The sequence below is a fragment of the Marmota monax genome, unplaced genomic scaffold (genome assembly GCF_021218885.2).
Source record: "Marmota monax isolate L192 unplaced genomic scaffold, Marmota_monax_Labrador192_F-V1.1 WCK01_AAM20220418_F8-fsc00331, whole genome shotgun sequence".
Taxonomy (NCBI): domain Eukaryota; kingdom Metazoa; phylum Chordata; class Mammalia; order Rodentia; family Sciuridae; genus Marmota; species Marmota monax.
In genome coordinates this window covers 784,548-806,801 of record NW_026694212.1, presented here as the reverse complement: position 1 = coordinate 806,801, position 22,254 = coordinate 784,548, and the positions used below count along the sequence as shown (strand labels likewise).

General features: G+C 41.2%; 1 protein-coding gene across 4 annotated transcripts; it reads right to left on the bottom strand.

Annotated features, from left to right (window-relative positions):
* Positions 1–943: 943 nt before the first annotated feature.
* Positions 944–21,489, bottom strand: Btnl9 (butyrophilin like 9). 4 transcript variants are annotated; one of them, XM_046466437.2, is made up of 12 exons: positions 21,286–21,487; positions 19,830–19,922; positions 17,394–17,521; positions 13,949–14,296; positions 12,310–12,591; positions 10,556–10,684; positions 10,323–10,355; positions 9,989–10,009; positions 9,598–9,618; positions 9,341–9,367; positions 6,793–6,819; positions 944–5,929 (listed from the first exon to the last, which is right to left on the bottom strand). In XM_046466437.2, exons 3-12 carry the CDS (start codon positions 17,503–17,505, stop codon positions 5,304–5,306), a joined length of 1,626 nt encoding a protein of 541 aa, XP_046322393.1. In that variant the 5' UTR covers positions 17,506–17,521; positions 19,830–19,922; positions 21,286–21,487; the 3' UTR covers positions 944–5,303. The 4 variants fall into 4 exon arrangements, with proteins under 4 accessions (XP_046322393.1, XP_046322392.1, XP_046322395.1 ...); XM_046466436.2 differs by lacking the exon at positions 19,830–19,922 and having other exon boundaries at positions 21,286–21,486; XM_046466439.2 differs by lacking the exons at positions 13,949–14,296; positions 19,830–19,922 and having other exon boundaries at positions 21,286–21,489.
* Positions 21,490–22,254: the final 765 nt, after the last annotated feature.

Sequence of the window (22,254 nt, the reverse complement as noted above, 5' to 3'; positions counted from 1 at the left end):
CTGGTCAGGGACAGTAGACAGAGACTGCCCACCTCCCATTCACCACACACGAGTTTCCCGTAGAAAGCCATTTGGCTGTGTTCTTCTCAAGCATGCTGTCTGCCAGATGAGAGGAGTGTGAGAGTGTCCTGGCAGAAACAGAATGGAGCAGGGGGGTTACAAGTTCAGCCAAAGCTGGGGAACTGAGGAATGGGGAGAACTCAGGGGAGGTTGTGACTATATCATGTTCTACATCTTTCCTTCTTGTCTCTGTTAAAGGAGCAGCAGAAGCCTATCAGAGGGGGAAGAGGGCCTCCTCTCCACAGCAGACTCTCATGCCATGGAATTAGAATTGCATATAAGATCAGAGTTTGCAAACTGGATGGATCACTTAGTAATTAAGAGTCATATGAATACTATGGGCTCTGCCCAAGTTGCTGCTGAGAGACAAAGAAGAAGGAGACAGAGCTCATCAAAGGCAGTGATTTGAAAATAGAAAGGATTAAAAACATGTCCTTATTTCATAGTATTAAGACTACCCCATCAAGTGTTTTTAACTTTATACTTTAAAAAGTCTTTCTTATGATGGTTTCCACTGGCATGAAGCAGATTAAAAGGAAGCATGTGCTTTACTGTTTTAAATACAATAATGTTCTTGGTAGAAATTTATGTGCACTAAATAAATTTATAGTCCCATAATATGAATAAAGCATGGCATGTTTATACTTGTTCTCCTGATAGCAAGTATGTGGTTCCAACCTCTGCTCTTTATATGGCTGCAATGAACATCCACATATCCTTAGGTACTGATACAAATATTTCTGTAGAACAGGTTCTTAGAAGTGGAATTATTTGGATTCAAGGATGTTTGCATTTGTACATAACAAATCCCAATATTATGCATACTTATACCAATAAAAATAAATTAAAAAAATAAAAAAGACTCTTGTAGACATTACCAAAATTGACCTCAATTTGCATCAGTTTATAAGCCAATAAAAAATGTGTGGGAGTGATACATGGGGAATCTTTGTTTTTTTAGTGACAATTTCCCTGTGGTGCCAATAATAACAGGACGTTGCTTCACTGTGGAGATTTTAGCTTTGCTAGTCATTGAGTTGGGTGTCCAGAGTCAAGCAATGGAAGCCTTGCAGCAAGATACATCACAGGTTTATACAGTCATCTCTCAGTATCTGCAGGGGTATTGTTGCCAGAATTCTCCTCACCTTCCCAAGGGTACCATAACAGAATCTGCCCAAGTTCAAGACCCTTATGTAATATAGCATAATATTTGCATACAACCTACTCATGTCCTTCAACATACTTTAAGTTGTCTCTTATTTATTTATTTACAATATTTTTTAGTTGTAGATGGACACAATATCTTTATTTATTTATTTATATGGTGCTGAGGATTGAACCCAGTGCCTCACACATGGCAGACGAGCACTCTACCACTGGGCCACAACCCCAGCCCCTGTATTTATTTATTTTTATGTGGTGCTGAGGATCGAACCCAGGGCTTCACGTGTGTGAGGCAAGTACTTTACCACTGAGCTACAACCCCTGCCCACTCTCAATTATTTAAAATACCTAATGATGGAAATTCTATGTAAACAGTTACACTATAGTGCTTAAAGAATAATAACAAGGAAACAAATTTACATGTTAAGTACAGATGCATTTATCAGATTTTTTGATCTGTTTGGTTGAATCTGCAGATATGGGATCTGCAGACACAGAGAAGTGCCTGTATTTTGTAGACTGGATGGAGATTCATACACAATTGCTGTGTTCACCCTTTTCTAATTTTGAGGAATATCTGCATGGGAAATGGGAGCAGTTGGGAGAACTAAACGCACCATGTCCTGTTTTTAGAAATTTATCTAAGAGTTATGGAGCACTTGCTGAAGAGACTTGGGTTCTTACTTAGGCCTGGGTGGCCTCCAGCATGGTCTTCGCAGTTCACAAAATGTGTAGCTTCCAGCTTGAAAGTTGGGCTTCCCCATTATTGAAAATAGACTAATGATACCATTGGTTATTTAAAAAACAATTCAATATTGTCTTTTGTATCCACTATGTGTTTGCTTTTCCTATTAAAATGTGAAAATGATCCTAAAGGAGTAATGTTTACATAGGGTCAGGAAACATTATTTTTGAAATATGCACTGCATTATTATTTTTTATAGTTACCATTCTGTATGATAAATCAGTGAACTTATTTACCCTGATCTACCTAAAATTTTATACTGTTTGGTCAATATTTCCCCTTTCCCCAGCCAATGCCACCCTGGCTTCATCATCCATCATCCAACTGTCTCCTATGAGTTCAACTTTTTTAGATTGTATATATTGGTGAGATTATATGGTATTTGTCCCTCTGTGCCTGGCTTATTTCACTTAGCATATTGTTTTCCATATTGTATACACACACACACACACACACACACACACACACACTGTTCATCTGTATTATCACAAATAACAGAATCCACCCTGTGTTTATGTATTATTTACTTATTTTTCCATACTACGGATTGAACTTAGGAACACCACTGAACCACATACCCAACCCCGGTGTTATTTCCTTATTTTTGAGACAGGGTCTGCCTTTGAATTTGCAATCCTTCGGCCTCAGCCTCCCAACTCAATGGGGTTACAAGCATACCGTCATGCCCTAATTATCTTCCTTTTTTTTTTGATAATAGACATTTTAACAGTGTGAAACATCTTATTGTGGTCTTAATTTGCATTGCCCTGGTGATTAGTGATGATGAACATTTTTTTTAATGTGTCTGTTGGCCATTTATGTTTGTATGTCTTGTTTGAAGAAATGTCTTTAATTTCTTTGCTTTTTTGCTGGAAGTGTCGCTGGGAATTGAACATAGGGCTTTATTACTCACGCATGCTAGGCAAGTATCTACCATGGATCTACATTCCCAGTTCTTTGGCCATTTTTGGATCATTATTTATTTTGTTGCTATTAAGTTGTTCAAGTCTATTATATATTTTGAATATTCATCCCCTAACACATAGTTTGCAAATATTTTTGCTCAATCCATGTATTGTTTCTTCATCCTGTTGTTTATTTTGCTGTGCTGAAGCTTCTTTGATGCAATGCCTTTGTTTATATTTATTATTGTTCCCTGTGTTTTTGGCCTATATATAAGTAGTCTTTGCTCAAACCAATGTCATGGAGCAATTCCTCTGTTTTATTCTAGAAATATTACAGTTTCAGGTCTTATGCTTAATTCTTTAACCCATTATAAGAACTAAATTCATATATATTTTAAAAATAGAGAAGAAATTAAAAAAAAAAATAAAACCTAACAATCACCATTTTCTTATCCAAAGAAGATCACTTAACTTTTAGGTTTATCCTTCCTTCTCTCCACCCTGCCACTGCCAACTGTTTTAATCTGAAAAATTTCAAATCTACAGCAAAGCTGCATGAGTAGTGCAACAAACATCTGTACACTATTTGCCTAGATTGACTAAGTGTTATTTTGTCATATTTGTTTTATCTTTTTCTTTATATCTCTGTGTGTGTCTGTGTGTATCTTCCCACTTAGTCACTTGAGTCAGTTGCAGTTATTGTGATTTATCTCTAAAAGCTTCAGCATATTTGATAAAAACAAGAAGTCTTCTGAATAACCATAGCACAAATGTCTCACTCAGAAAATTAATATTCACTTAGTAATTTAAAGTTGTTATTTCATTTTCCTTAGTTGTCAAATTAATGCCTTTTTATGCTAAATTTAACCACTTGCTTAGTCTGTCAGATTACCATCACAAAGGTAACCATTCCCTTTAAATTTATAAAAGTTGTGCAAATTTACTATTTTAAGACAGAAAATACATTGTTCTCCAAAAGCTTTTACCCCACAGTTTTAGGATTCACTGGTGATTTTTATCTACCTTAATTATTTCCATGGTGTTGTGAACTGTTTAGGGTCCTCTCTCTCCTTTTACCTCTTTCAGCTAAATTCCAACTCTTTAAAAAAAAACAACAAAAACTTCCTAGTGGTGTGCAGTGGTGAATGCCTATAATCCCAGTGGCTTGAGAGGCCAAGGCACAAGGCACCCAGCAAATCAGTGAGATCCTGTCTCTAAATAAAAAAACAAAATAGGGCTGGGGATATGGCTCAGTGGTTGAATGCCCCTGGAGTTCAATCCCCGATACCAAAAAAAAAAAAAAAAAAAAAAAAAATCCTGTTTTTCTTAAAAAAGAAAAAGAAATTAAGTGTCTACATGGTCTCATTCAATGCACTATAATACACTGTTATTTATTTTGATGTTCAAATTGTTCTATAATTGGTCAGGGAAGCCCCTCCAAGCTGGCACCTATGTACTTTTGCTTTATGCACGGGCTTTTCTTTATTTTTCAATATTTATTTAATTGACAAATAAAAATTATATATTTATGGTGTTTTATATGTATATGTACACACATACATATCTATATAAAGTTCTGTGTGCTTCACAGACGGGCTGTGGAATGGCAAGCTACACACACACACACACACACACACATAATCATTGTGGAATGGATAAATCAAGCTAATTAATTACCTCACATACATTTTTTGTTGTAATTGAAAACATTTAAAATTTACTCAGTGATTTTTAAGCATACAATACACTGCTAATAACCATAGTCATTATTTTGTACAATAGAACTCTTGAACTTGTTCTTCCTGCCCATCAGTTTCTGAGCACCGTTTTTTTTTTTTCTTTTCTTTTCTTTTTATTTACTTTGTACACCAAGATGGTACAGGCTTTTGTACTTCCTCTACCCACCCTTGGAATCAGCCATTTCTCCAAATTTATTTTAGTCGTAAATAGTATTTAAAGCTAGGATCTGAGCCATAGATGAACTTATTACTTATGAGGTGTCATTACTGATAAATTTTTGTAGAGCTAGCAAATTTATACAAAAAGTATGTGCCAATTATATGAAATAATCAATACTTCTAATCTAGTCCCACAATACCTCATCCCAGTTCCCCCATTACAATTCCTTTCCCATCTCCCGCATTGAGTAGTCTGGTTCCCATGTGTCATCGATTATATTTTTACTCATTAGCTGAATCTTATATGCAAATAATCTTTGAAAGTGCCTCTTAAAGAAAACTATATACACACATCTGCATAGGCAAATGTACTCCTACCTCTTGTTCCCCCTCCGCTGCTCTGAGCCTTTAGGCTTTGCTCACATTTTAGTCGGTGCATATTTGTTGGCTATAGAGAAAGCCAGAGAGCAAAGGAGTAACCAGCATTCCCAGGAAGCTTCCCAGGCCTGGTCTTGCAACCCGGGGAGAGCCTCACCACAGACCTAAGTCGGTATCCAAGGGATCATAAGGCTGTAACAGGCAGTCCAAGTCGTTCTCTTCTGGGATGCACGTCCCTCTAGCCGGCCAAGAGCAGATGGTTAGTGGATCAGGGTGTTCTCCACCATCGTGGGCCCTGGGCCTGAAATATGCGCAGAGAGCCCCTGAGAAGGTGTCTGTGAAGGTGAAGATATGGGAGCCATCCGACACGTTAAAGAAGGACAGCTTTCCTGCCTCACAGTCCAGGAAGATGCCCACGCGGCGCGGAGGCACGCGCAGAGTGAGCGCTACACGGTGTGGGTCCAGGACGAAGTACTCGCAGCTGTTCCACAGCCCCATCACCCAGTAGCCACCAGCCGGGCTCAGGCGCGCGGGTCCTGAGCGTTGCACAGTTGCCAGACAGGCGCCCAGGAACCAGCGGCTCCTTCGGCCCACGTGCACTTCCCAGTAGTGGCGGCCTGTGGAGAAGCGCTCCCGGCTCAGGACGCATGTTTGCTCAGTGAACCTTTGCGGACAACCATCTGCAAGAATCGGTACCGCTGGGCGAGAAGAAACGCTTTTGGCATCCTTAGAAACCTCCAGGCTGGGGTGCGCTGTGGTTGCATCCAAGGTCACGTCCACTGCTCAAAAGCACAGGGTTAGTGCCAGCTGAGGATGGTTCTTGGACCCTTCTGTTCCCTCCCCCATAGGCAAATCTAGTTTCTCCTGGTAGAACAATAAGTGGAATCATCACCCCATCCCATGCTGGCAACCCCCCCCCCCCGCCCCAAACTCTTTGCCTGGCTCCCAAAGTGGCATTGCAAATTACTCCTGAATATTGCAGTTTTCCTTTCTTCCTTCCTCCCTCCCTCCCTCCCTTCCTTCTTTCCTTCCTTTCCTGAACTGTAAGCTTCCTAAATTCTATAATTCGTGCTGTGGAGAGAAGTGACAGCAAATGAGGTAGGTTCATGAGGATGGAGCCAAGTCCTGGTAAAGGGGAAGGAGCTATTGTCTAGTTCTGTTCCCAGCTGGTGCACCAACCTTTGTGACCTTGAGATCATCATGTGAGCTCCAGGCTTTAGTTTTAGAATTCCAGAATTTTAAAACTGAAGGGAACCTCTGAGATATAGTCTAGTCCAGTGATCTGCCCTCCAACATCCACCCTCCAAAACTTACCTATTGGATGTATGGAAACCCAAATATCTTTTATGAGATGATCTGAGAGATTCCTTTAATACTCTGTGTTCTTCTGCCAATAGTTCCAAGAAACAGCCTATAACCCATTAGGAAATGAACCTAGTAAAACCTAGAAAGCTATGCGTGTGGGGGAGCATGTTTGTGCATGCATAGTGCCAGTGTGTCACATTATATGTGTACAAATGTGCCTGTATGTTTCTGTGTTCTGGCTCTGTATTTGGCTCCTGAAAAGACCCTTCCTCTAATCTCAGATCTTTCGTCTTTTCTATTTAATATTCAGCCAAACCAAGTCAGTTTTTCAGCTCACCTGCATATTGTTGTGCTGCTCTCCACTCTGAAACCAAACAGAAGGGAAAGAGCTGAGTTAATAACTGGGGAATCTTGAGGGAGGCTCAAAATGCAGGAGGGGTGCCCATGAATCAAATAACCTCACCCCCACAGCTGGTTTGGCTCCAGACATGTCTGGGTCCACCATGATATTTTCCTTGGAATTTGGGGTTGGGTTGGGGGCTGTGGTTGTACCAAAGCTGTGTGCAGGCTGAAGTTGTGCTGGAAAAAGACCCAGTACAAGCAGTCTGGATGTCTTCAGCGATGGATGAATCTTTAAACTCTGACCTGAAAAGTTCAGCATGGTTCCTGTCCTAAAACATTCTCTAAACACCTGTCTTTCCTCAGTAGACCTTTTTTTTTTTTCTTTTTTTTCTTTTGGTACTGGGGATTTACTACTGAGCTACATCCCAAGACCCTTTATTTTTATTTTTATTTTTTAAATTTTGACACACGGTCTCACTAAGTTGCTTAGAGCCCCGCTAAGTTGCTGAGGCTGACTTTGAACTCACTATCCTCTTGCTTTAGCCTCCTGAATTGCTGGGATTACAAGTGTATACCACTTAGACCTCCTTTCTTAATGTGAGCCATACTAAGTAGATTTCTGTTTTGCAACAAAGATTTGACTAAAATCAATAGACAACATTTTCAGTGTTCCAAACATTATATCGGGTTTTGTATAACTAGTAGAACTTTAAAAACACAAACCTGTTGGGCAGAATAACTCAAGTCTATAAAATATTGTTCAAAGCAATCCCAAGCAAATAAATTTTTGGATATTTTTAGGAACTTCATAAATTTATCTATAATTTATATTTTTAAAGGCCCATTAACTTTAAACAGGAAGTAGAAAACTGAACTCAAATTCTATGCATGTATGAGTTTGTCAGGATGAACACAACTACTATAGAGCTCTAATAAATTTTTTTTTTTAAAAAAGTTAAAAAGAAAGTAAAAAGGGGAAAGGAGAAATTGTACTTTCAGTTGCTATAATAGCCATAGCAGTAGCCTGGCACAGTGGTACTTGTAATCCCAGCTAGTCAGGAAACTGAGGTAGGAAGAATCAGAAGCTCCAGGCAAGCCTGAGCAATTTAGTGAGATTCTGATAAATTTTTTTAAAAAGGGCTGTGGATGTAGCTCAGTGGTAAAGTGCTTATCTAGCATGTTTAAGGCCCTGGGGCCAAATCCCTAGCATAAAGAAAGCCATAGCAATAAAAAGAATGATGTGATAAGTGGTCCAATATACAGTCCCATCTAGACATGTCAGTGGAATATGCACTAAAGATGATACCTCACATCAGTGGGGAAATTATGGATAGTGTACGAGATGGCATTGGAAAAACTGTATATACAGAAGAATCACTGTATTCTCACCTAACACCCAGAAAATGGTGGATTCTAGGATTAAAAACCTACATATAACACATATTACTATAGTATGGATTTGAAATGTTTCCCAAAAACCATGTGTTAAAGGCTTGGTCCTCAGCTTGGAACTACTGAGAGGTGATGGAACCTTTAAAGGGGGGTGGCTATTTGGAGTTCTTCTGAATAAGACTATAGATGCCACTTATATAACTAAAATGCATATGGCAAAATAGAAACATTCATAATTTTGGATGGGGCAAAGGGGAGGGAGGGGAAGGGAGGGGGCATGGGGGTAGGAAAGATGGTAGGATGAGACAGACATCATTACCCTAGGTACATGTATGAAGACACAAATGGTGTGACTCTATTTTGTGTACAACCAGGGAAATAAAAAATTGTGCTCCATTTGTGTATTATGAACTGTAATACATTCTGCTATCATGTATAACAAATTAGAACAAACAAATAAATAAGAAACATTTGTAAGATTACATATAAAATAAAGACATACTGTTTGAGTAATGGGGGGGTGGAATTGGGAGGTATGGAGAGAAATAAATACATGGTAACATGCCCACTCTAGACCCACAAGGCAGTCTTTGCAGGTGGGCACCGGGAGTGTAGGTAATGTCATAAGCTACTAGGGTTGGAACCAATGGTTTCCAATATATTAAGGTCCTATAACAATATAAAAATAAATATGAAAGTAAAATTTGAGTATAACTTCTAACAAGTGACATGAGATTATGGAATGAAAATAGAATGAATCATCGTAGGTTAATCAGAGTGAGTGATCAAGATTCTGCAATGTAGATTTATGATGTAAGTCCCTGATTTATGGTGGCTTGACTTATGATTTTTGGACTTTACAATGAAGCAAAAGTCATACACATTTAGTAGAAACCATACTTCAAATTTTTTATTTTGACCTTTTCCCAGGCTAGTGACAATACCTGTTACCATACTCTCCTCAGATGCTGGGTAGCTATAGCCATTACTGGTACTTTACAGAATGCTGTATTGCTAAGCTATGAGTTAGGCAGGTTAGGCATATTAAGTGCATTTTTTACTTGCAGTATTTTCAACTTATGATGGGTTTAATTGGGATATAAATTGGGGAACACATTGAAAACTGTGGGAGAGAAATGATCTTCACTTACCAGCCTGACCTTCAGTCCTTCTCCAGTCTAAAACAGCAGAGGGAAATGGAATTAGAATATCAGGACACCACAGCTTCCCTGATCACATTAGAGTTTGTACACAACTTTCCCTCTCTCTGCCTTTTTCCTCTTTCTCCTGCCACCCACACAGCCAGCATCATTCCAGTCTAGGCATTATACCTCTGGTTGGGAGATGAGACAATCACCACTTACAAAAATGTGGACAGCAAGGAATAATTTCAATAGGGATCACTTACCAAGCTCTGTTTGAAGCTTCTCTGAAAGCAGAACACAGAAAATATCAATCTTTAGATGAATGGAACCACCTTCCCAAAACATGTCACTGGGAAGAGGTTCCTTAAACTACTGCCAACCTTAACCCCACCGTTGCCTCTGCATTGCCCTATAAAAGGCCACCCATCTGCAGATTCTGATGCCTCATCCTATTTACTTTAATGGCAGCTTAGCACCCACAGGTAGCCTGTCCTTTCAGCTTGTTTGGAAGAGAAGAGGTGCAGAAGTAAGGATTTAGAATAAGATTGGTGCCATCTATCTCTCCCCAAAGGCAGATGAAAAACACTGAACTCCTCCTTCCATTCTAGATGTCCCCTGGCAGCCAGCACTGTTGGTGAAGCAACCTGAACTTACTCAGCTGTGCAGTCAGTTTTCCTGCAGAAGAAAGGAAAGGAGGGAAAATTTTCAAGTTGAGGAATGAGTTCAATAAGACAGATCTATGAATGGTGAGGCTTCATTCTCCACAGAGTTCACAGACTTGCCCCCCTGCATCTAGGATGGGACTCTGGGCCAGAAGCAATTCGGCTCTGGGGAAGTTAAGGGTAAAAACAAACCTCTGTCCCACCTAACCTAACTCAGCCCTGCTCCTAACTCCACCCTCCGCCCTAATCTGGGGTCCTTGCCTTTTGACCCAGCGCCCTCTGTTGGTCAGGGATGTTGGACACAGAGCGCCTCTGGGGCAGTTTACCTTGTTCCTTCTTTGTCTGTTTCTTTAGCTTTTCTGAAGGGAAGAAAGAGAGAAGCTTTAATATGTGCCCTCCTCTGCCTGTTTCCAGGTCCTGTTTCTGCCTGAATAGGATGGTGCCTCTGTAAGCCACCCTGGGTCCCCTTCCTTCCCGTGGGTCCTTGGACGCTGCTGCCAGCACTTTCCTCCTAGGCCAAGCCAGCTGTAGGAGGGTGGTTCTCTGGCCTGCCTCATACCTTGAGACTGCTGTTGCTTGTGCAAGTAGTACAACGCCAGCATCGCGAGGAGGGCCAGGAGTAGCGGCAGTGCCACCAGGGTCCCTAAGAAAGCACTCTTCCAAGGGGAAGTTCCGGGAAGAAATACATCTGGAAAACACCCCGCACAGATTGTCTTGATTTAGGCTACTACTGAGAGAGACAAATAATTAGGACCTCGTGGGCTGGAAAATCTTCACAGTGGTCTTCAGTTGACCCGTTACACATTCTGGCCACCCTAGAGTCAAGTTAAAATGGGTGTGATAGGAGCCACCCTGGCATCTCTCAGTAGGTTCAGGTGGAAAGGTGTTGGACTTGAACTTGTCCACCAGAATGAGAAAGTGCTGCACATTGAAGTGAAAAGAGATGCACTGGGCAGGCATGGTGGTGGAGTCCTGTAATCTTGGCTAGGGAGGCTGAGGCAGCAGGTTCTCAAGTTTAAAGCCAGCCTCAGCAATTTAGCCAGGCCCTAAGCAACTTAGTGAGACCCTGTCACAAAATAAAAAATAAAAAGTCTGGGGATATGATTTAGTGTTTAAGTACCCCTGGGTTCAATCCCCAGTACAAAAAAAGAAAAAAAAAAAAAGAGATGAGAGCCAGCGAGAGTGATGCACTGGTATGCCTGTCCCTTCTGCTCCTGCTTAGAACTTCTATGACCACAGCTGTGACCTTCTACCACTTCTTACTCTTGCCTTTCATCTGGAGGAATTGAGAATTCAAGGTGTTTTATGCTTATATCTGAAACCTGGTTCTCTGTCAAATTCACAAATAGTCTCTCTGCCTAGTTGCAAACAATTGCCTCTTACATCTGTTGTCATCATACCTTTGGAAGAATTGCTAAAAAAGTTGGTAACCTGCTGACTGTCAGCTCCCCAGGCTCCCCAGGAAGATCTGCCCCCATGAAGGATGTGGCCAAGAGTCACAGTGACTGTAGATGTCACTTGTATAACTAATAACTTATATAACCATGGCCAGATGATCAAGAGATGATTCAACTTTCATCAAAAAGTCAATGAATGATCCTCAGCACCACATAAAAATAAATAAAAAAGATATTTTTAAAAAGTCAATGAATGAATCAATGATGACATTTTAATGCAAATATTGATTACTATTAAGTGTATGCACACAATTGTTTCTAGAAATACTGTAAATTGTAATTAAATATTTTAATGCTGTATTATCTAGGATGGCAAAATTATTAACAGGAAAATATACATTATATGCATATACATACTTACATAAATAAAATTTTTAAGAAGATTATAAAATATTTGTAACCTCTTGGGGGAAACTGCTTTCTTGGCATTCAGGATACGAGAAAGACCTATTTTAAACTACTTGCTTTAGTATTACTTAAAAATGTATTATAATCATGTACAATAAAAAAATTTTAAAACACTTAAAAAAAGAGATGAATGCAAAAGTGAAGAGCAATCCTTTAGAAACTCTTATGGCAATTTAATAATTTGTGTCTATTGAATTTATTTAAAAAGGATGCTTTTATCTCACAGGTCTTTTTGAAAACATCTTTATCTTAAAAAAAAACCTGTGATTAAATATAAAACAAAAAATCTATCCCCCACCCTGGTGCTGGGGATTGAACACAGACATGCTAGTGCATTCTCAGCCAGGCCTCAGTACCATTGTGTTCTCAGTATCAATGTGTCCTGTGGGTCAACTGACATAGAGAACATGATGATTAGGAAGAGAAGGATGAGCCAGCACCTACTGACCTGCTATCTGGACCACAAACTCTTTCTTCTGGATCAGCAGAGGGCTCTGGATGGAGCAGGACATGTTGCGATGGGCTTCACCTTGGACAACTACAGATGTTTCCAGATTGAACAGGCCCTTGACATCTTGGGTAATGACTTCAGACTCCAGTGGCAGGCACTGTCCCTGGTGATCTCTCCACTGAACTTTGGGTTTGGGGTACCAGCCATTGGAGGTGCATCTCATCTGAATGCCTCCTTCCTTAAAGCCTTCAATGTAGATATGTGGATCTGAGCCCAGCCCTGGGAGAGGCAGAAGGAGTGAGAATGATCAGTCAGGCACCTTCCCAGTAGTTGTGTGGGACGTTCATGCAACAGTTGCAATCTCCATAAGACACCAGGAGCAGAGACTGTTTTTAATGTGTGTGGGCTTTTGTAGCAATCATCCCATCCTCCATGGATTGCAAATTACAGTCTAGATTGGCAGTGGCATGTGGGGACAGTAATACCTTGAAGGACATTTGGAATGGAGAAAGCCTTAGTTGTGTTATTCAAGGAACAGTCCTTCTAGAATAAAGAATTTTTCTACCCCAAATTCCAATAGGTTGTCCTCTGTCTTGATTCTCTAAAGCGCAAATGCTTGTGTTATATATGCTATTCTTGTTAGCCCTATTCTTGTAGAAACAGAACCACCATCACACCACCCCACACCACCCTGCGGTCACTCATCTTGTAGTGTTAGCATTGAACCCAGGGCCTTGCACATGCTTGGCAAGTGCTCTACTCCAGAGCTGTATCCCTAGCCTCTTCCTTTGTTTCCTTTTGCAATGTTCCTCCTTCTTCTTTTCCTATACACAAACCACACATTATCCAACTTTCTTATCATTTTGATTTTTTTCTCTTAATACATCCAAGAAATTCCTCCACACTCATTCGTAGAGATCCTCATTTTTTTCTAGCAGCAGAGTGTGTATCATTACATTGTGTGTGAACCATGCTCATCTTCTATGTGTGGACATTTAGGCATTTTCCACTATTTTGCAATTACAAAAATTACTACAAAGATTAGCATAAATGAATGCCTTTTTCATATTGAAAGTGTTGGTGATACATCTTTAGGTTAAACTCCTGGAGGTGGGACTGCAGTGTCTAAGAACAGATGTACAGGAAGTCCTGTTATTTATTACCAAATTCCTCTGTCCTCAAGCTCCTGGACTTTGAATTCCACTAACAAAACAGCAGAAGCCCTGCCCCCCAAAAGCTCCACCAAGAATGTGTGGTCAAACTTTTGAATTTTTGTCACCTTGTAAGATTAAAAGATTACATCTTTATATAACTTTAATTTACCTTTCTCTCATTTAAAGTAAAAATGATAACCTTTTCATATGTTAAGGATCACTGTTGTGTGTGTGTGTGTGTGTGTGTGTGTGTGTGTGAGAGAGAGAGAGAGAGAGAGAGAGAGAGAGAGAGAGAGAGAGAGAGAAACTGTTTGCTTCTCTTGTCCATTTGCAAATGGACCTATCCTTTGTTTAAAAAAAAAATCACCCCCTCCAACAAATTAGGAATTTTCACTGATAGTATATTTACTTGAGCAAAGCCGCCCTATCTAAATTGATCATTTTCTCCTCTGTCCCTGCTGGTGCTTGGCCACAGCACGAACCTGCTACCTCCAGCTCCCAGATGGCTTCACCAGAGAAGTTGTTGGAGAGAAAGCTGCATCCATACAGGCCCTCGTCTGATGGAACGACGCTGCGGAGCAGCAAGACGACTTTGCCAGAGCTGATCTCCGTCGTGACGAGTTTGGTCCTGTTTTGGAACTGCGCCATCTGTCGGTCGAAGAGCTCCTGCCGCCCCTTGTACAGGTGCACTACATCCGAGGGCTGGCTCTGGAACCAGTGGATCTCCATGTCTTCAGCGTCCAGGAGCGGTGACAATTGGCACGGGAAATCCACCTCTTCCCCGACAATGGCCAGTATGGATTCCCCAGGGCCTATCACCTTGACCTCCTCTAGGATGACAAGCCAGAGTAATGACCCAAATCAATCTTCAAATATAATTATATCACTTTGCAGTTTAGAAATCTGTAATAGACTATTCAAACGATAAAGATGAGACCCTCTATGAAGAAAATCCACCCGGTTTATTGGACAAGTAACTGATATGGAAAAAAAAAATGAGTGCACAGGCTAAATCACATAAGGAACATGACAACCAGAGACAATGTGTGGTGCTGGACTGTTTATAGGTTTGAACCAACCAGGTATAGATGTTATCTGGGGGAATATGTAAATCTGGCCAGGGAATTAAGTGAAATGCAATGCTAGGCTAAGAAAAAGAAAGTTTCAAAACCAATATGAAAACTATTCTACAATCTTGGGTAAAAAATTAATATTTACATAACTGTTCAGAAAAAAAGATTGAAAAGGAGAGACACCAAATTGTTGTGGTGGTAATTTCTGCATAATAGGACTATTTACTTATTTCCATTTGTCAGCTTTTACAATTAAAAATATACCATGCACATATAGCTCTTCTAAAAACAAAAATATTTAAAATAACCTATGAGGGCTTCCTGATCCATGGATTTTCATAAAGACTACCCATTTTATTTTGAGAATAAGTCTTACATATGAGTTTATTAAATAAACGCATATGGAGATATAGATGCCATGAGTCATATAGCTTGAATACATGGAAAATTAACTTTTGGAGTAACAGAATATGAAGAATATATGAATACACAATTTTTTGGTCGCAGAAGACTCTTTATCCCAAGGCTATATTCCCTATGTAGTATTGGACTCAGAATTAACTCTGGGGAAGAGGAACAAATATTTTCTGGTACTTATGAATATTTCTCCATGTAACTCTTATTAATAATTTTGAAAATGTCTTTTCCTATTACTGTCATTGACAAACTCTAGAAAGTCTACAGTATAGGGAAACTCATAATTTGACAGAATCTAACAAAGCAAGGCAATTGGTTTTAGGAAAAACACATTAAAACAATTGATAATGAATAGAAGACCTTTAATATGAGTTCTTTAGTCATTGTATGGCAGAAAATTTCCCCATGAACTGGCTGCTGAAGAATCCTTCTTTAATAGTTCTCTTTTTCTTCTCAGAAATTGTATCCCTCCAACGACAAATGCCACTTAATCTATCATACATAAAATTTTTCATAATAAAATAATTTAAATATATACTTTCCTATTCAAAAGAATGTGTCTATTACCACCAAATAATTCCAACTTCAGAAATAAAACATCCACTTTTAAATTGAAATTTGTTTCTATCATATTAACTAGAATTATTAAATATATCTACAAACATAGATAAGCAGATAATGTAATGAATCTAAAATTCTAAAGAACTGTAATGTTGTGGTATTATCAGAAGCTCAGCATATTTATTACTGAACTCATGTTTTGTTGTCTGTCAGGAATTACCATCAAGGAGCATGTGTTTTGTGTGTTTTTTTTCCCCGCATTAATAAGCCTTTTTATTGTTGTCTTTTGTTTTTTTTAATCGAAGGTCCCTTACTGGTCCTGCTTCCATGAATGGTCATACCAAGAGAATAGGGAGGGGAACCAGGTGGCCCAGGGAGGGATCATCTCCACAATATTCCATTTATACACAGAACTAAATAGACAAGCACAGAGTCACTATTGTGGTTAGAAGTTGGCAGCATGGGATGGGGAGGAATAGGTAGGAAATAGGGATGTCATTAGAAAAAATACAGCCCCCCCCCACCACCCCAAGCTGGGAGAAGACTTGGCCTGTTTCAAAGCAAGAGGAATGGAAGATCAAAAGCAATTTGGGAAGGCCAGAACCTTCAGGGATAGAGGGAAGAAGAAGGTCCAGGGGGAAGATCACCCAAATTTTGCTCTTGAGACTTAATTTATCATGATCTTTCATTTGATCATTCTCTTCCTCCATGGTGTCTTCATGTGGTCACTCTGCTCCCCCAAACTCATATATTTCCTTCTTTCCAAGTTCAGTTAAAACCTCTGTCCAAAGTCCAATCACTCTTGATTCCTTTCCATCCTTCACTTTGCCCATAGACTATGGATACATCTTTCTTTCTGTAATTTGAGATTCTTGTTGTCTCCTGAGTGAATCGCCAGCATCAACCTGGCAGCTTTCTTCTCCAGGGTCTCCCAACTATCTCACTAAACATTCAATGTTTGGTTCTCTTCCCTGCCTCAGTTTATCCTCCATCTTCATTTTTCCTGGAGAATGTACACCCTGAGTGGCACTGCACAAACAGTACCTCCTCTCTGTGCCTCTCCTTGCTTCTTGGGGAAAGAGAATTGCTCTTAGTTGTGCTTAGCTGTCACCCCAAAGTCTTTGGACATGGTTTTCTTGCAGTTGTTTATGTCACATACATTCTGCTCCATTGATCATGAGCTGCTTAAGGATCTGACCCTGGTTCCCAGACAAAGATATTAGGAAATTTCATTTGCATAATTAATTTGCACTTTCTTTCTTCTTCTCCTTCTCCTTCTTCTTCACCAGAGATCAAACCCAGGATGCTTAACCACCAAGCCACACCTTGAGCCCTTTTTTTTATGTTTTATTATGAGACAGGACCTCACTAAGTTTCTGAAACTGGCTTTGAACTTTTGATTCTCCTGCCTCCTGAGCCACTGGGATTCAAATGTGTACCACTGCACCTGGCTGATTGCTTCTTTTGTGAGATGGTAGAATTGGGAGAAATTTTCCCTGTTCTTCAAAAGCTCTGCAAGTGATGGAGTTAAAAATATTTACTAACTGGTTAAGCATAAACACAGATCAAGAAGAGTTTCCTAGCACCTTCCTGCCTTGCTTTTTGCATGCCCAACTTCAGGGTCCTAGGAAGTGTAAGAGGGGTCCTAGGGGCTGGCAAAATGGTGGAGAGGCATGAAGTGGCTGAATGGTGCCCAGGGGAAGCGGCTCTTTAAAAACTGGGATGGGAATCTCTTTGTATTTTAGCAAGTGGCAATGACTGGTCCTGTTTTATAAGATCTCAGCCCTGGAAGCACTTGGCACAAGGGGTAGGCAGAGCTGAGGTGCTCATGTCCTGGTTGGATGAGCTACAGGGTGATGCAGGTCAGAAGCATTACCTGAATTTGCCTCCTCATGCTGAAGGAAAAGGAGAAGGTAGGTGAGGAAGAAGAGATTGCTGGGCAGAGGTACTTGCTTCAAAAAATCCACGGATACTGGGAAATCCTCCATTAGCAGTAAGGGCCACCTGGAGAGAGACAAAGGGGTGACACATGGCAGCTTGACTTGGCCCATAAGGCCTGTGATCTGTTGTTGCTTCAATTATTATTATTATTATTATTATTATTGTCAAATACAATTATTGAGTTTCTTACAAATGTGCCAGTACCTGGCTTTTTTTAAACCAGGACCGGATGTGAGATCTGCTTCTATTTTTACCAAGCAACATTGTTAATAGCATCATTGGCCTTGCTCTACCTTACACAGCTTCAAGAGGACAGGCCTGAGCATCCCAGAGGAAGCAGCTCCTGAGCTAATATTGTTCAGAGCCAGGAATAGAGCCATACATTGTGTGGGGGCTCAGCACCACCCTCCTCTGGAGTTAGTGGAGTTCCCCAAACAAAGGGAAATCTCTGAAGAATCTGATTCTTTTATTCTCCTTTCCTCACCACCACAAGCCCAAGCTTGTTTTCACTTCTATTTGTCCTAGAACATCAGGTCCACAAAACAGAGGAAAAAACATAGTTCTACTCTTTTTTTTTCAAAATGAAGTATGCTCCCAATGGCTGCCTGCCAACTCTAGTAACATTCTGGGAAATGTCTGTCCAGACCTGAGATCTCAGGTGGTGCTTCCAGGGGGTCAACTGTTCCTGTGTTTGTAGAATCTTTGAGGCCTCAGTGATGGAGTCATTCCATCTAGACATCCCTTCTTCCACCTCTGGTCCAGGAGAACCAATCCCAGCTCAGACAAGGGCTGACCCCTTTAACTCTAGTGTCCCCTTGGGCCTATAGTAGCATCTCAGAGTCTGATGGCCGATGAGCATCTTTGAATTCATATAAGCCTCTCCATATTTCTCCTTCATTTAGTTGTAGGATCTTAGGCAGTTTTTGTCACTGGATGAACCTCAATCTTTGCTTGAACAATGGGAGAAACCACTTCCATCTCTTCCAGAGACTGCCTCTCTCTCTTTTCACCCTCAGAGGGGGAGAGTCTACAGTGAGTTTCTACTCTCCAGTTCTCCTCAGTTCCCTCCTCTGCCTTCTGCCTTCATATTCCTCACTATTTGGTTTTCCTTCTGCAGACTTTTGGATGGTATGTGCTTCCAGCATCCTGCGGCTTTAGTGCCTCAGCCACACTGTCAGCAATACCACAGGCAAGGTGTTGATGGAGGAATTTAAAGGCCACTGGGTCATGCAACAGAAGAGCAGTCAAAGAGTATTATTACTACTATTACTAATAAGTCTAAATTACAGATAAGAACCGAGTAGCTAAGGGACTTGCCCCTGCACACACTGAGCTGGGAAGGACTCAACGCTGACAGGAATACAATGGGAGGAAGAAGCAATGGCCTGAGAAGTGAGTGGGCCAGGTAATGGTGGTCCCAGAGCTCAAACGTGGTAGGAAAAAGCAGGGGGACAAGTCAGCATGGCTTCATTTTTATGCCTCAGATTCCTCGAAGGGAGACATCAGCATCCCCTCTGGAAGGGGCCAGGCTGTTTTAATAGCCAGTGATTATTGGAATAATTTTTTACACAATAATTATCACAAACTGAGGCCTTAGGCGGGGTCAAAGCTCCGGCAGGACAGTCTGATCTCTTGCCTTTTGTAGCAGATGGCAGGAAAGTCTCTGTGACAGGCCTGGAAATGAGGAGTGAAGGAGTAGAGTCCACACTGGCTTTGCATTTGCTCATCCTCTTCTTTATTCTCCTTTCTTCCCTTTTGTGCCTGTATCTTTTCTTTGGGGCTCTAGATATAGATTAGAGCTGCATGGGGACAGAGCCATGAGGAGCATATAAGTGAGCAAGCTAATGCCCTCTAAAAGAAGAGGAGCTCAGACTATGTTTAGAGACCCATTTGTATGAGCCAGATTCTGAGAAATTAGTCATGACATGTATTAGGTGGTAACATCCATCCTCCCATGAGGAGGTGATAGTAATAAGAGCTGAGAGCAGGATGGCCTCTCAGAATGAGCACCTGCTCTAATTACCCTAGACAGGGGGATGCTGCCATTTCCCAACGGGGCAAGAGATTGGGGCAGTGTGCTCCAGAACTGTGGCATTGTTAGAGGATTGCAGTTCTCTGTTGTGATATACCCATGTGCTTCTCATCACTGAGGCTACAGGAGAGGCCGTTGTAAACACATATAAGCACACAAGCACGTGCATGAGCCCACAGTAATAAAAACTGATACTTATTATCTATCAAGCATTCACCTGTACCATGAATATTATTACTACTATTATTAATAAGTTTAAATTACAGATAATAACTGAGTGGCTAAGGGACTTGCCCGTGCACACACTGGTAGTGAGTAGTGTAGTAAGGTTTCCTTCACCTGAGCTGTCTGGTTCCAGAGCCTTACTCTGTGCTTCTGTCCATACAGATTCCTTGCCAGTTGTGTTGTGTGTCAGGTCACCCTCAGCCACTCCTGCAACCCAAGACCATTATTGCTGTAAGGAACTACCCAAACTTTTATTCAGATCAGCTATCTCACAAATGTTCCAAAGAAGAGACTGGGTCACAAGGTGTCAGCCACAAAACCAAGCAAGTGAAAATCAATGAATACAAATTTAAAAATCCCACTGCCAAATAAAACAGCTTAAGCCAGAGCCTCCTTAACAGTGTCAACAGCATCTGCTTAGGCAGGAGGCATAGGTGCCAGTCCTATTATTAAATACTAAAGGACATTACCTTGAAAGATTTTAATTGGAGGAAATGTTTGGCAATTTCCTGAAGCGAAGAGTCAGTGACTTCAGAGGGGTCCAAAACAGTAGTACCTCTTCCCCACTTGGCTGCCTGAAGTTTGCCCTTTCTAACCTTACTCTCCAGTTTAAAGACTCTGGTCCTTATTGAAATACACATACTATAAGGCACAGTCAAATGAATTTTAGATTCTGGTTCTGGTGAAGAGGTTTTGATGAGGGGAAGGAATAAGAGGCTGAACATGCTGGAAGAACACAGTGAGAAGAAGGATGGCCAAAAAGGGGGCCTCAGACTGGGATCTGCCATGTTTGTGGGGTCCATTTCCCCTGTTCTCTTGGGAACCTGTGGGTCATTTCCTTCTGAAGACACAAAGAGTAATAGGATCTCGTGCACACTGAAATACTGCCACCCTCCACCCAGGGGGAGTCCATTTCTCTCCTTCCCCCTTTCTCTTTCTTCTCTCTTTTTCCTTCTCCCTCTTTCCTTTCCCCCAGCCCAGCCCTATGCCTATTCTTTCCTCCTGAATTTCCAATTCCTAAGCAAAATCCTGTGATCTCTTGACTTGCAGTCCCTTAGCACTTGAGTCTTTCTTTATATTACTTATGTTTTGCTTTGCTGCTTTTGCAAATTGTTTTACAGGTGTGCATTCTGCCTTCCTCTTATCCCCATGTCCTAAGCCGTGTCTATTCTCCCACCTTCTCCCTCAAGCACCCAGTGGGATGTTTTGCCCTCAGCAGCCACCAGTAATTGCTCACTGGCCTGACTGGTTTGATTTCAATAGACCCACAAAAGGATTTCCACCCTTTTTAAGGGAAATGGATCACCTCAATAAGGGGGCCTCAATGAGGTTTCAAATCCTTTTCTTCTGGGGGCAATGGGATGTATCAAAACCCTGCCTTCTCAGGGGGGCCTGCCTGAATGGGCACCCCTTAGCCACACTTGAAACTCCCATCCTGCCTACAGGCACAGCTAAGAGGATACCCACCATGGTATGCTCTTCCCAGCACCAGAACCTTCCACCATAGTTTTCTGCTCTTCATTTCTGAAAGGTGGAGGTTTAGACAGGTGTTGAAAGTGCAACCACATACCTTTCAGGTAGCAGCAAAGCGTCCAAAATGGCTAAGTCCCAGCAATCTCACGTTCCTCTGCAAAGTGAGACAATTGTTGTGAAGTGTCTTAGTCCTTTTTAGATAGAGGCTGGCAGCTGAGTTCAGGGGGACAGCTCATTTGTGACAGAATTATTCACCCACCTCCCACCTTAGGACATGTGCTGTTGGCTCTGCTCTTGGCTATAAAAATCAAGATAGATAGAACAAAACGAGGAAGTCTCTGTCATATCCTGTCTCTGTGAGGAAAATCGCAAATTAAAATTCCCATGGAAAATGTCTCCCGCCCCCAAGGGTCTTAGAAGCAGGGTAAAGGTATCTGAGAACTTTGTAGAAAAGACTGCAAGTTGCAGAGGCTCAGAGCAGGGAAAGAATTTTCCAACTGGTTGCATGGGATCTCTAGCAGTTTGAGCTGGGTTTCAGGCAGGAAGGGTGCATCCCTGGCCAGCCTCTCTCTTCTTACAGTCACAGTGAAAGCAATGAGACTAGATTGCAATATTCACAAAAGGTTGGGACGGTGCTAGTGTTCAACTTGTACTGACACCACCATACCATCCTCTCCAGGAAAAAATCAGTAAAGAAATAACCTGGAAGTTTTGCCACCAGCAAAATTTGCAAGAGCTGTTCACATACAATTTAGAATAGACTGGTGCGTTGAATTAGGATTTATCTAGAGAGCAAAGCTCAAAAAAGAAGTAAGTACTACTCCCTTCACTCCATCTTGCCCTAAGAAACTTTGTTATTAGTGGGAAAGAAGAGCAGAGGACCAAGCTGTAGCCACCATCCTCTCTAAGGACAGGACAGAGCTGGGCACAGGGCAGCTCAACAAGGAAGGAGCTTCCAGAAATACTCAGTGTTTGAAGACAGGCCTGTGCACAGGCCAGGGATCTGGGTGACTAGGTTTAGGCAAAAACCAGTAAGCAATGCAGTGCAGACTTGAAGGTATCATAT

Coding starts and splice junctions, on each gene's coding strand:
- Btnl9 (XM_046466437.2), bottom strand. CDS start 17,505: ATGGAGGATTTCCCAGTATCCGTGGATTTTTTGAAGCAAGTACCTCTG. Junction 10,010..10,322: donor ACAGACAAAGAAGGAACAAG/GTAAACTGCCCC, acceptor TTTCTTCTGCAG/GAAAACTGACTGCACAGCTG. Junction 9,368..9,597: donor GAAGCTTCAAACAGAGCTTG/GTAAGTGATCCC, acceptor CTGCTGTTTTAG/ACTGGAGAAGGACTGAAGGT.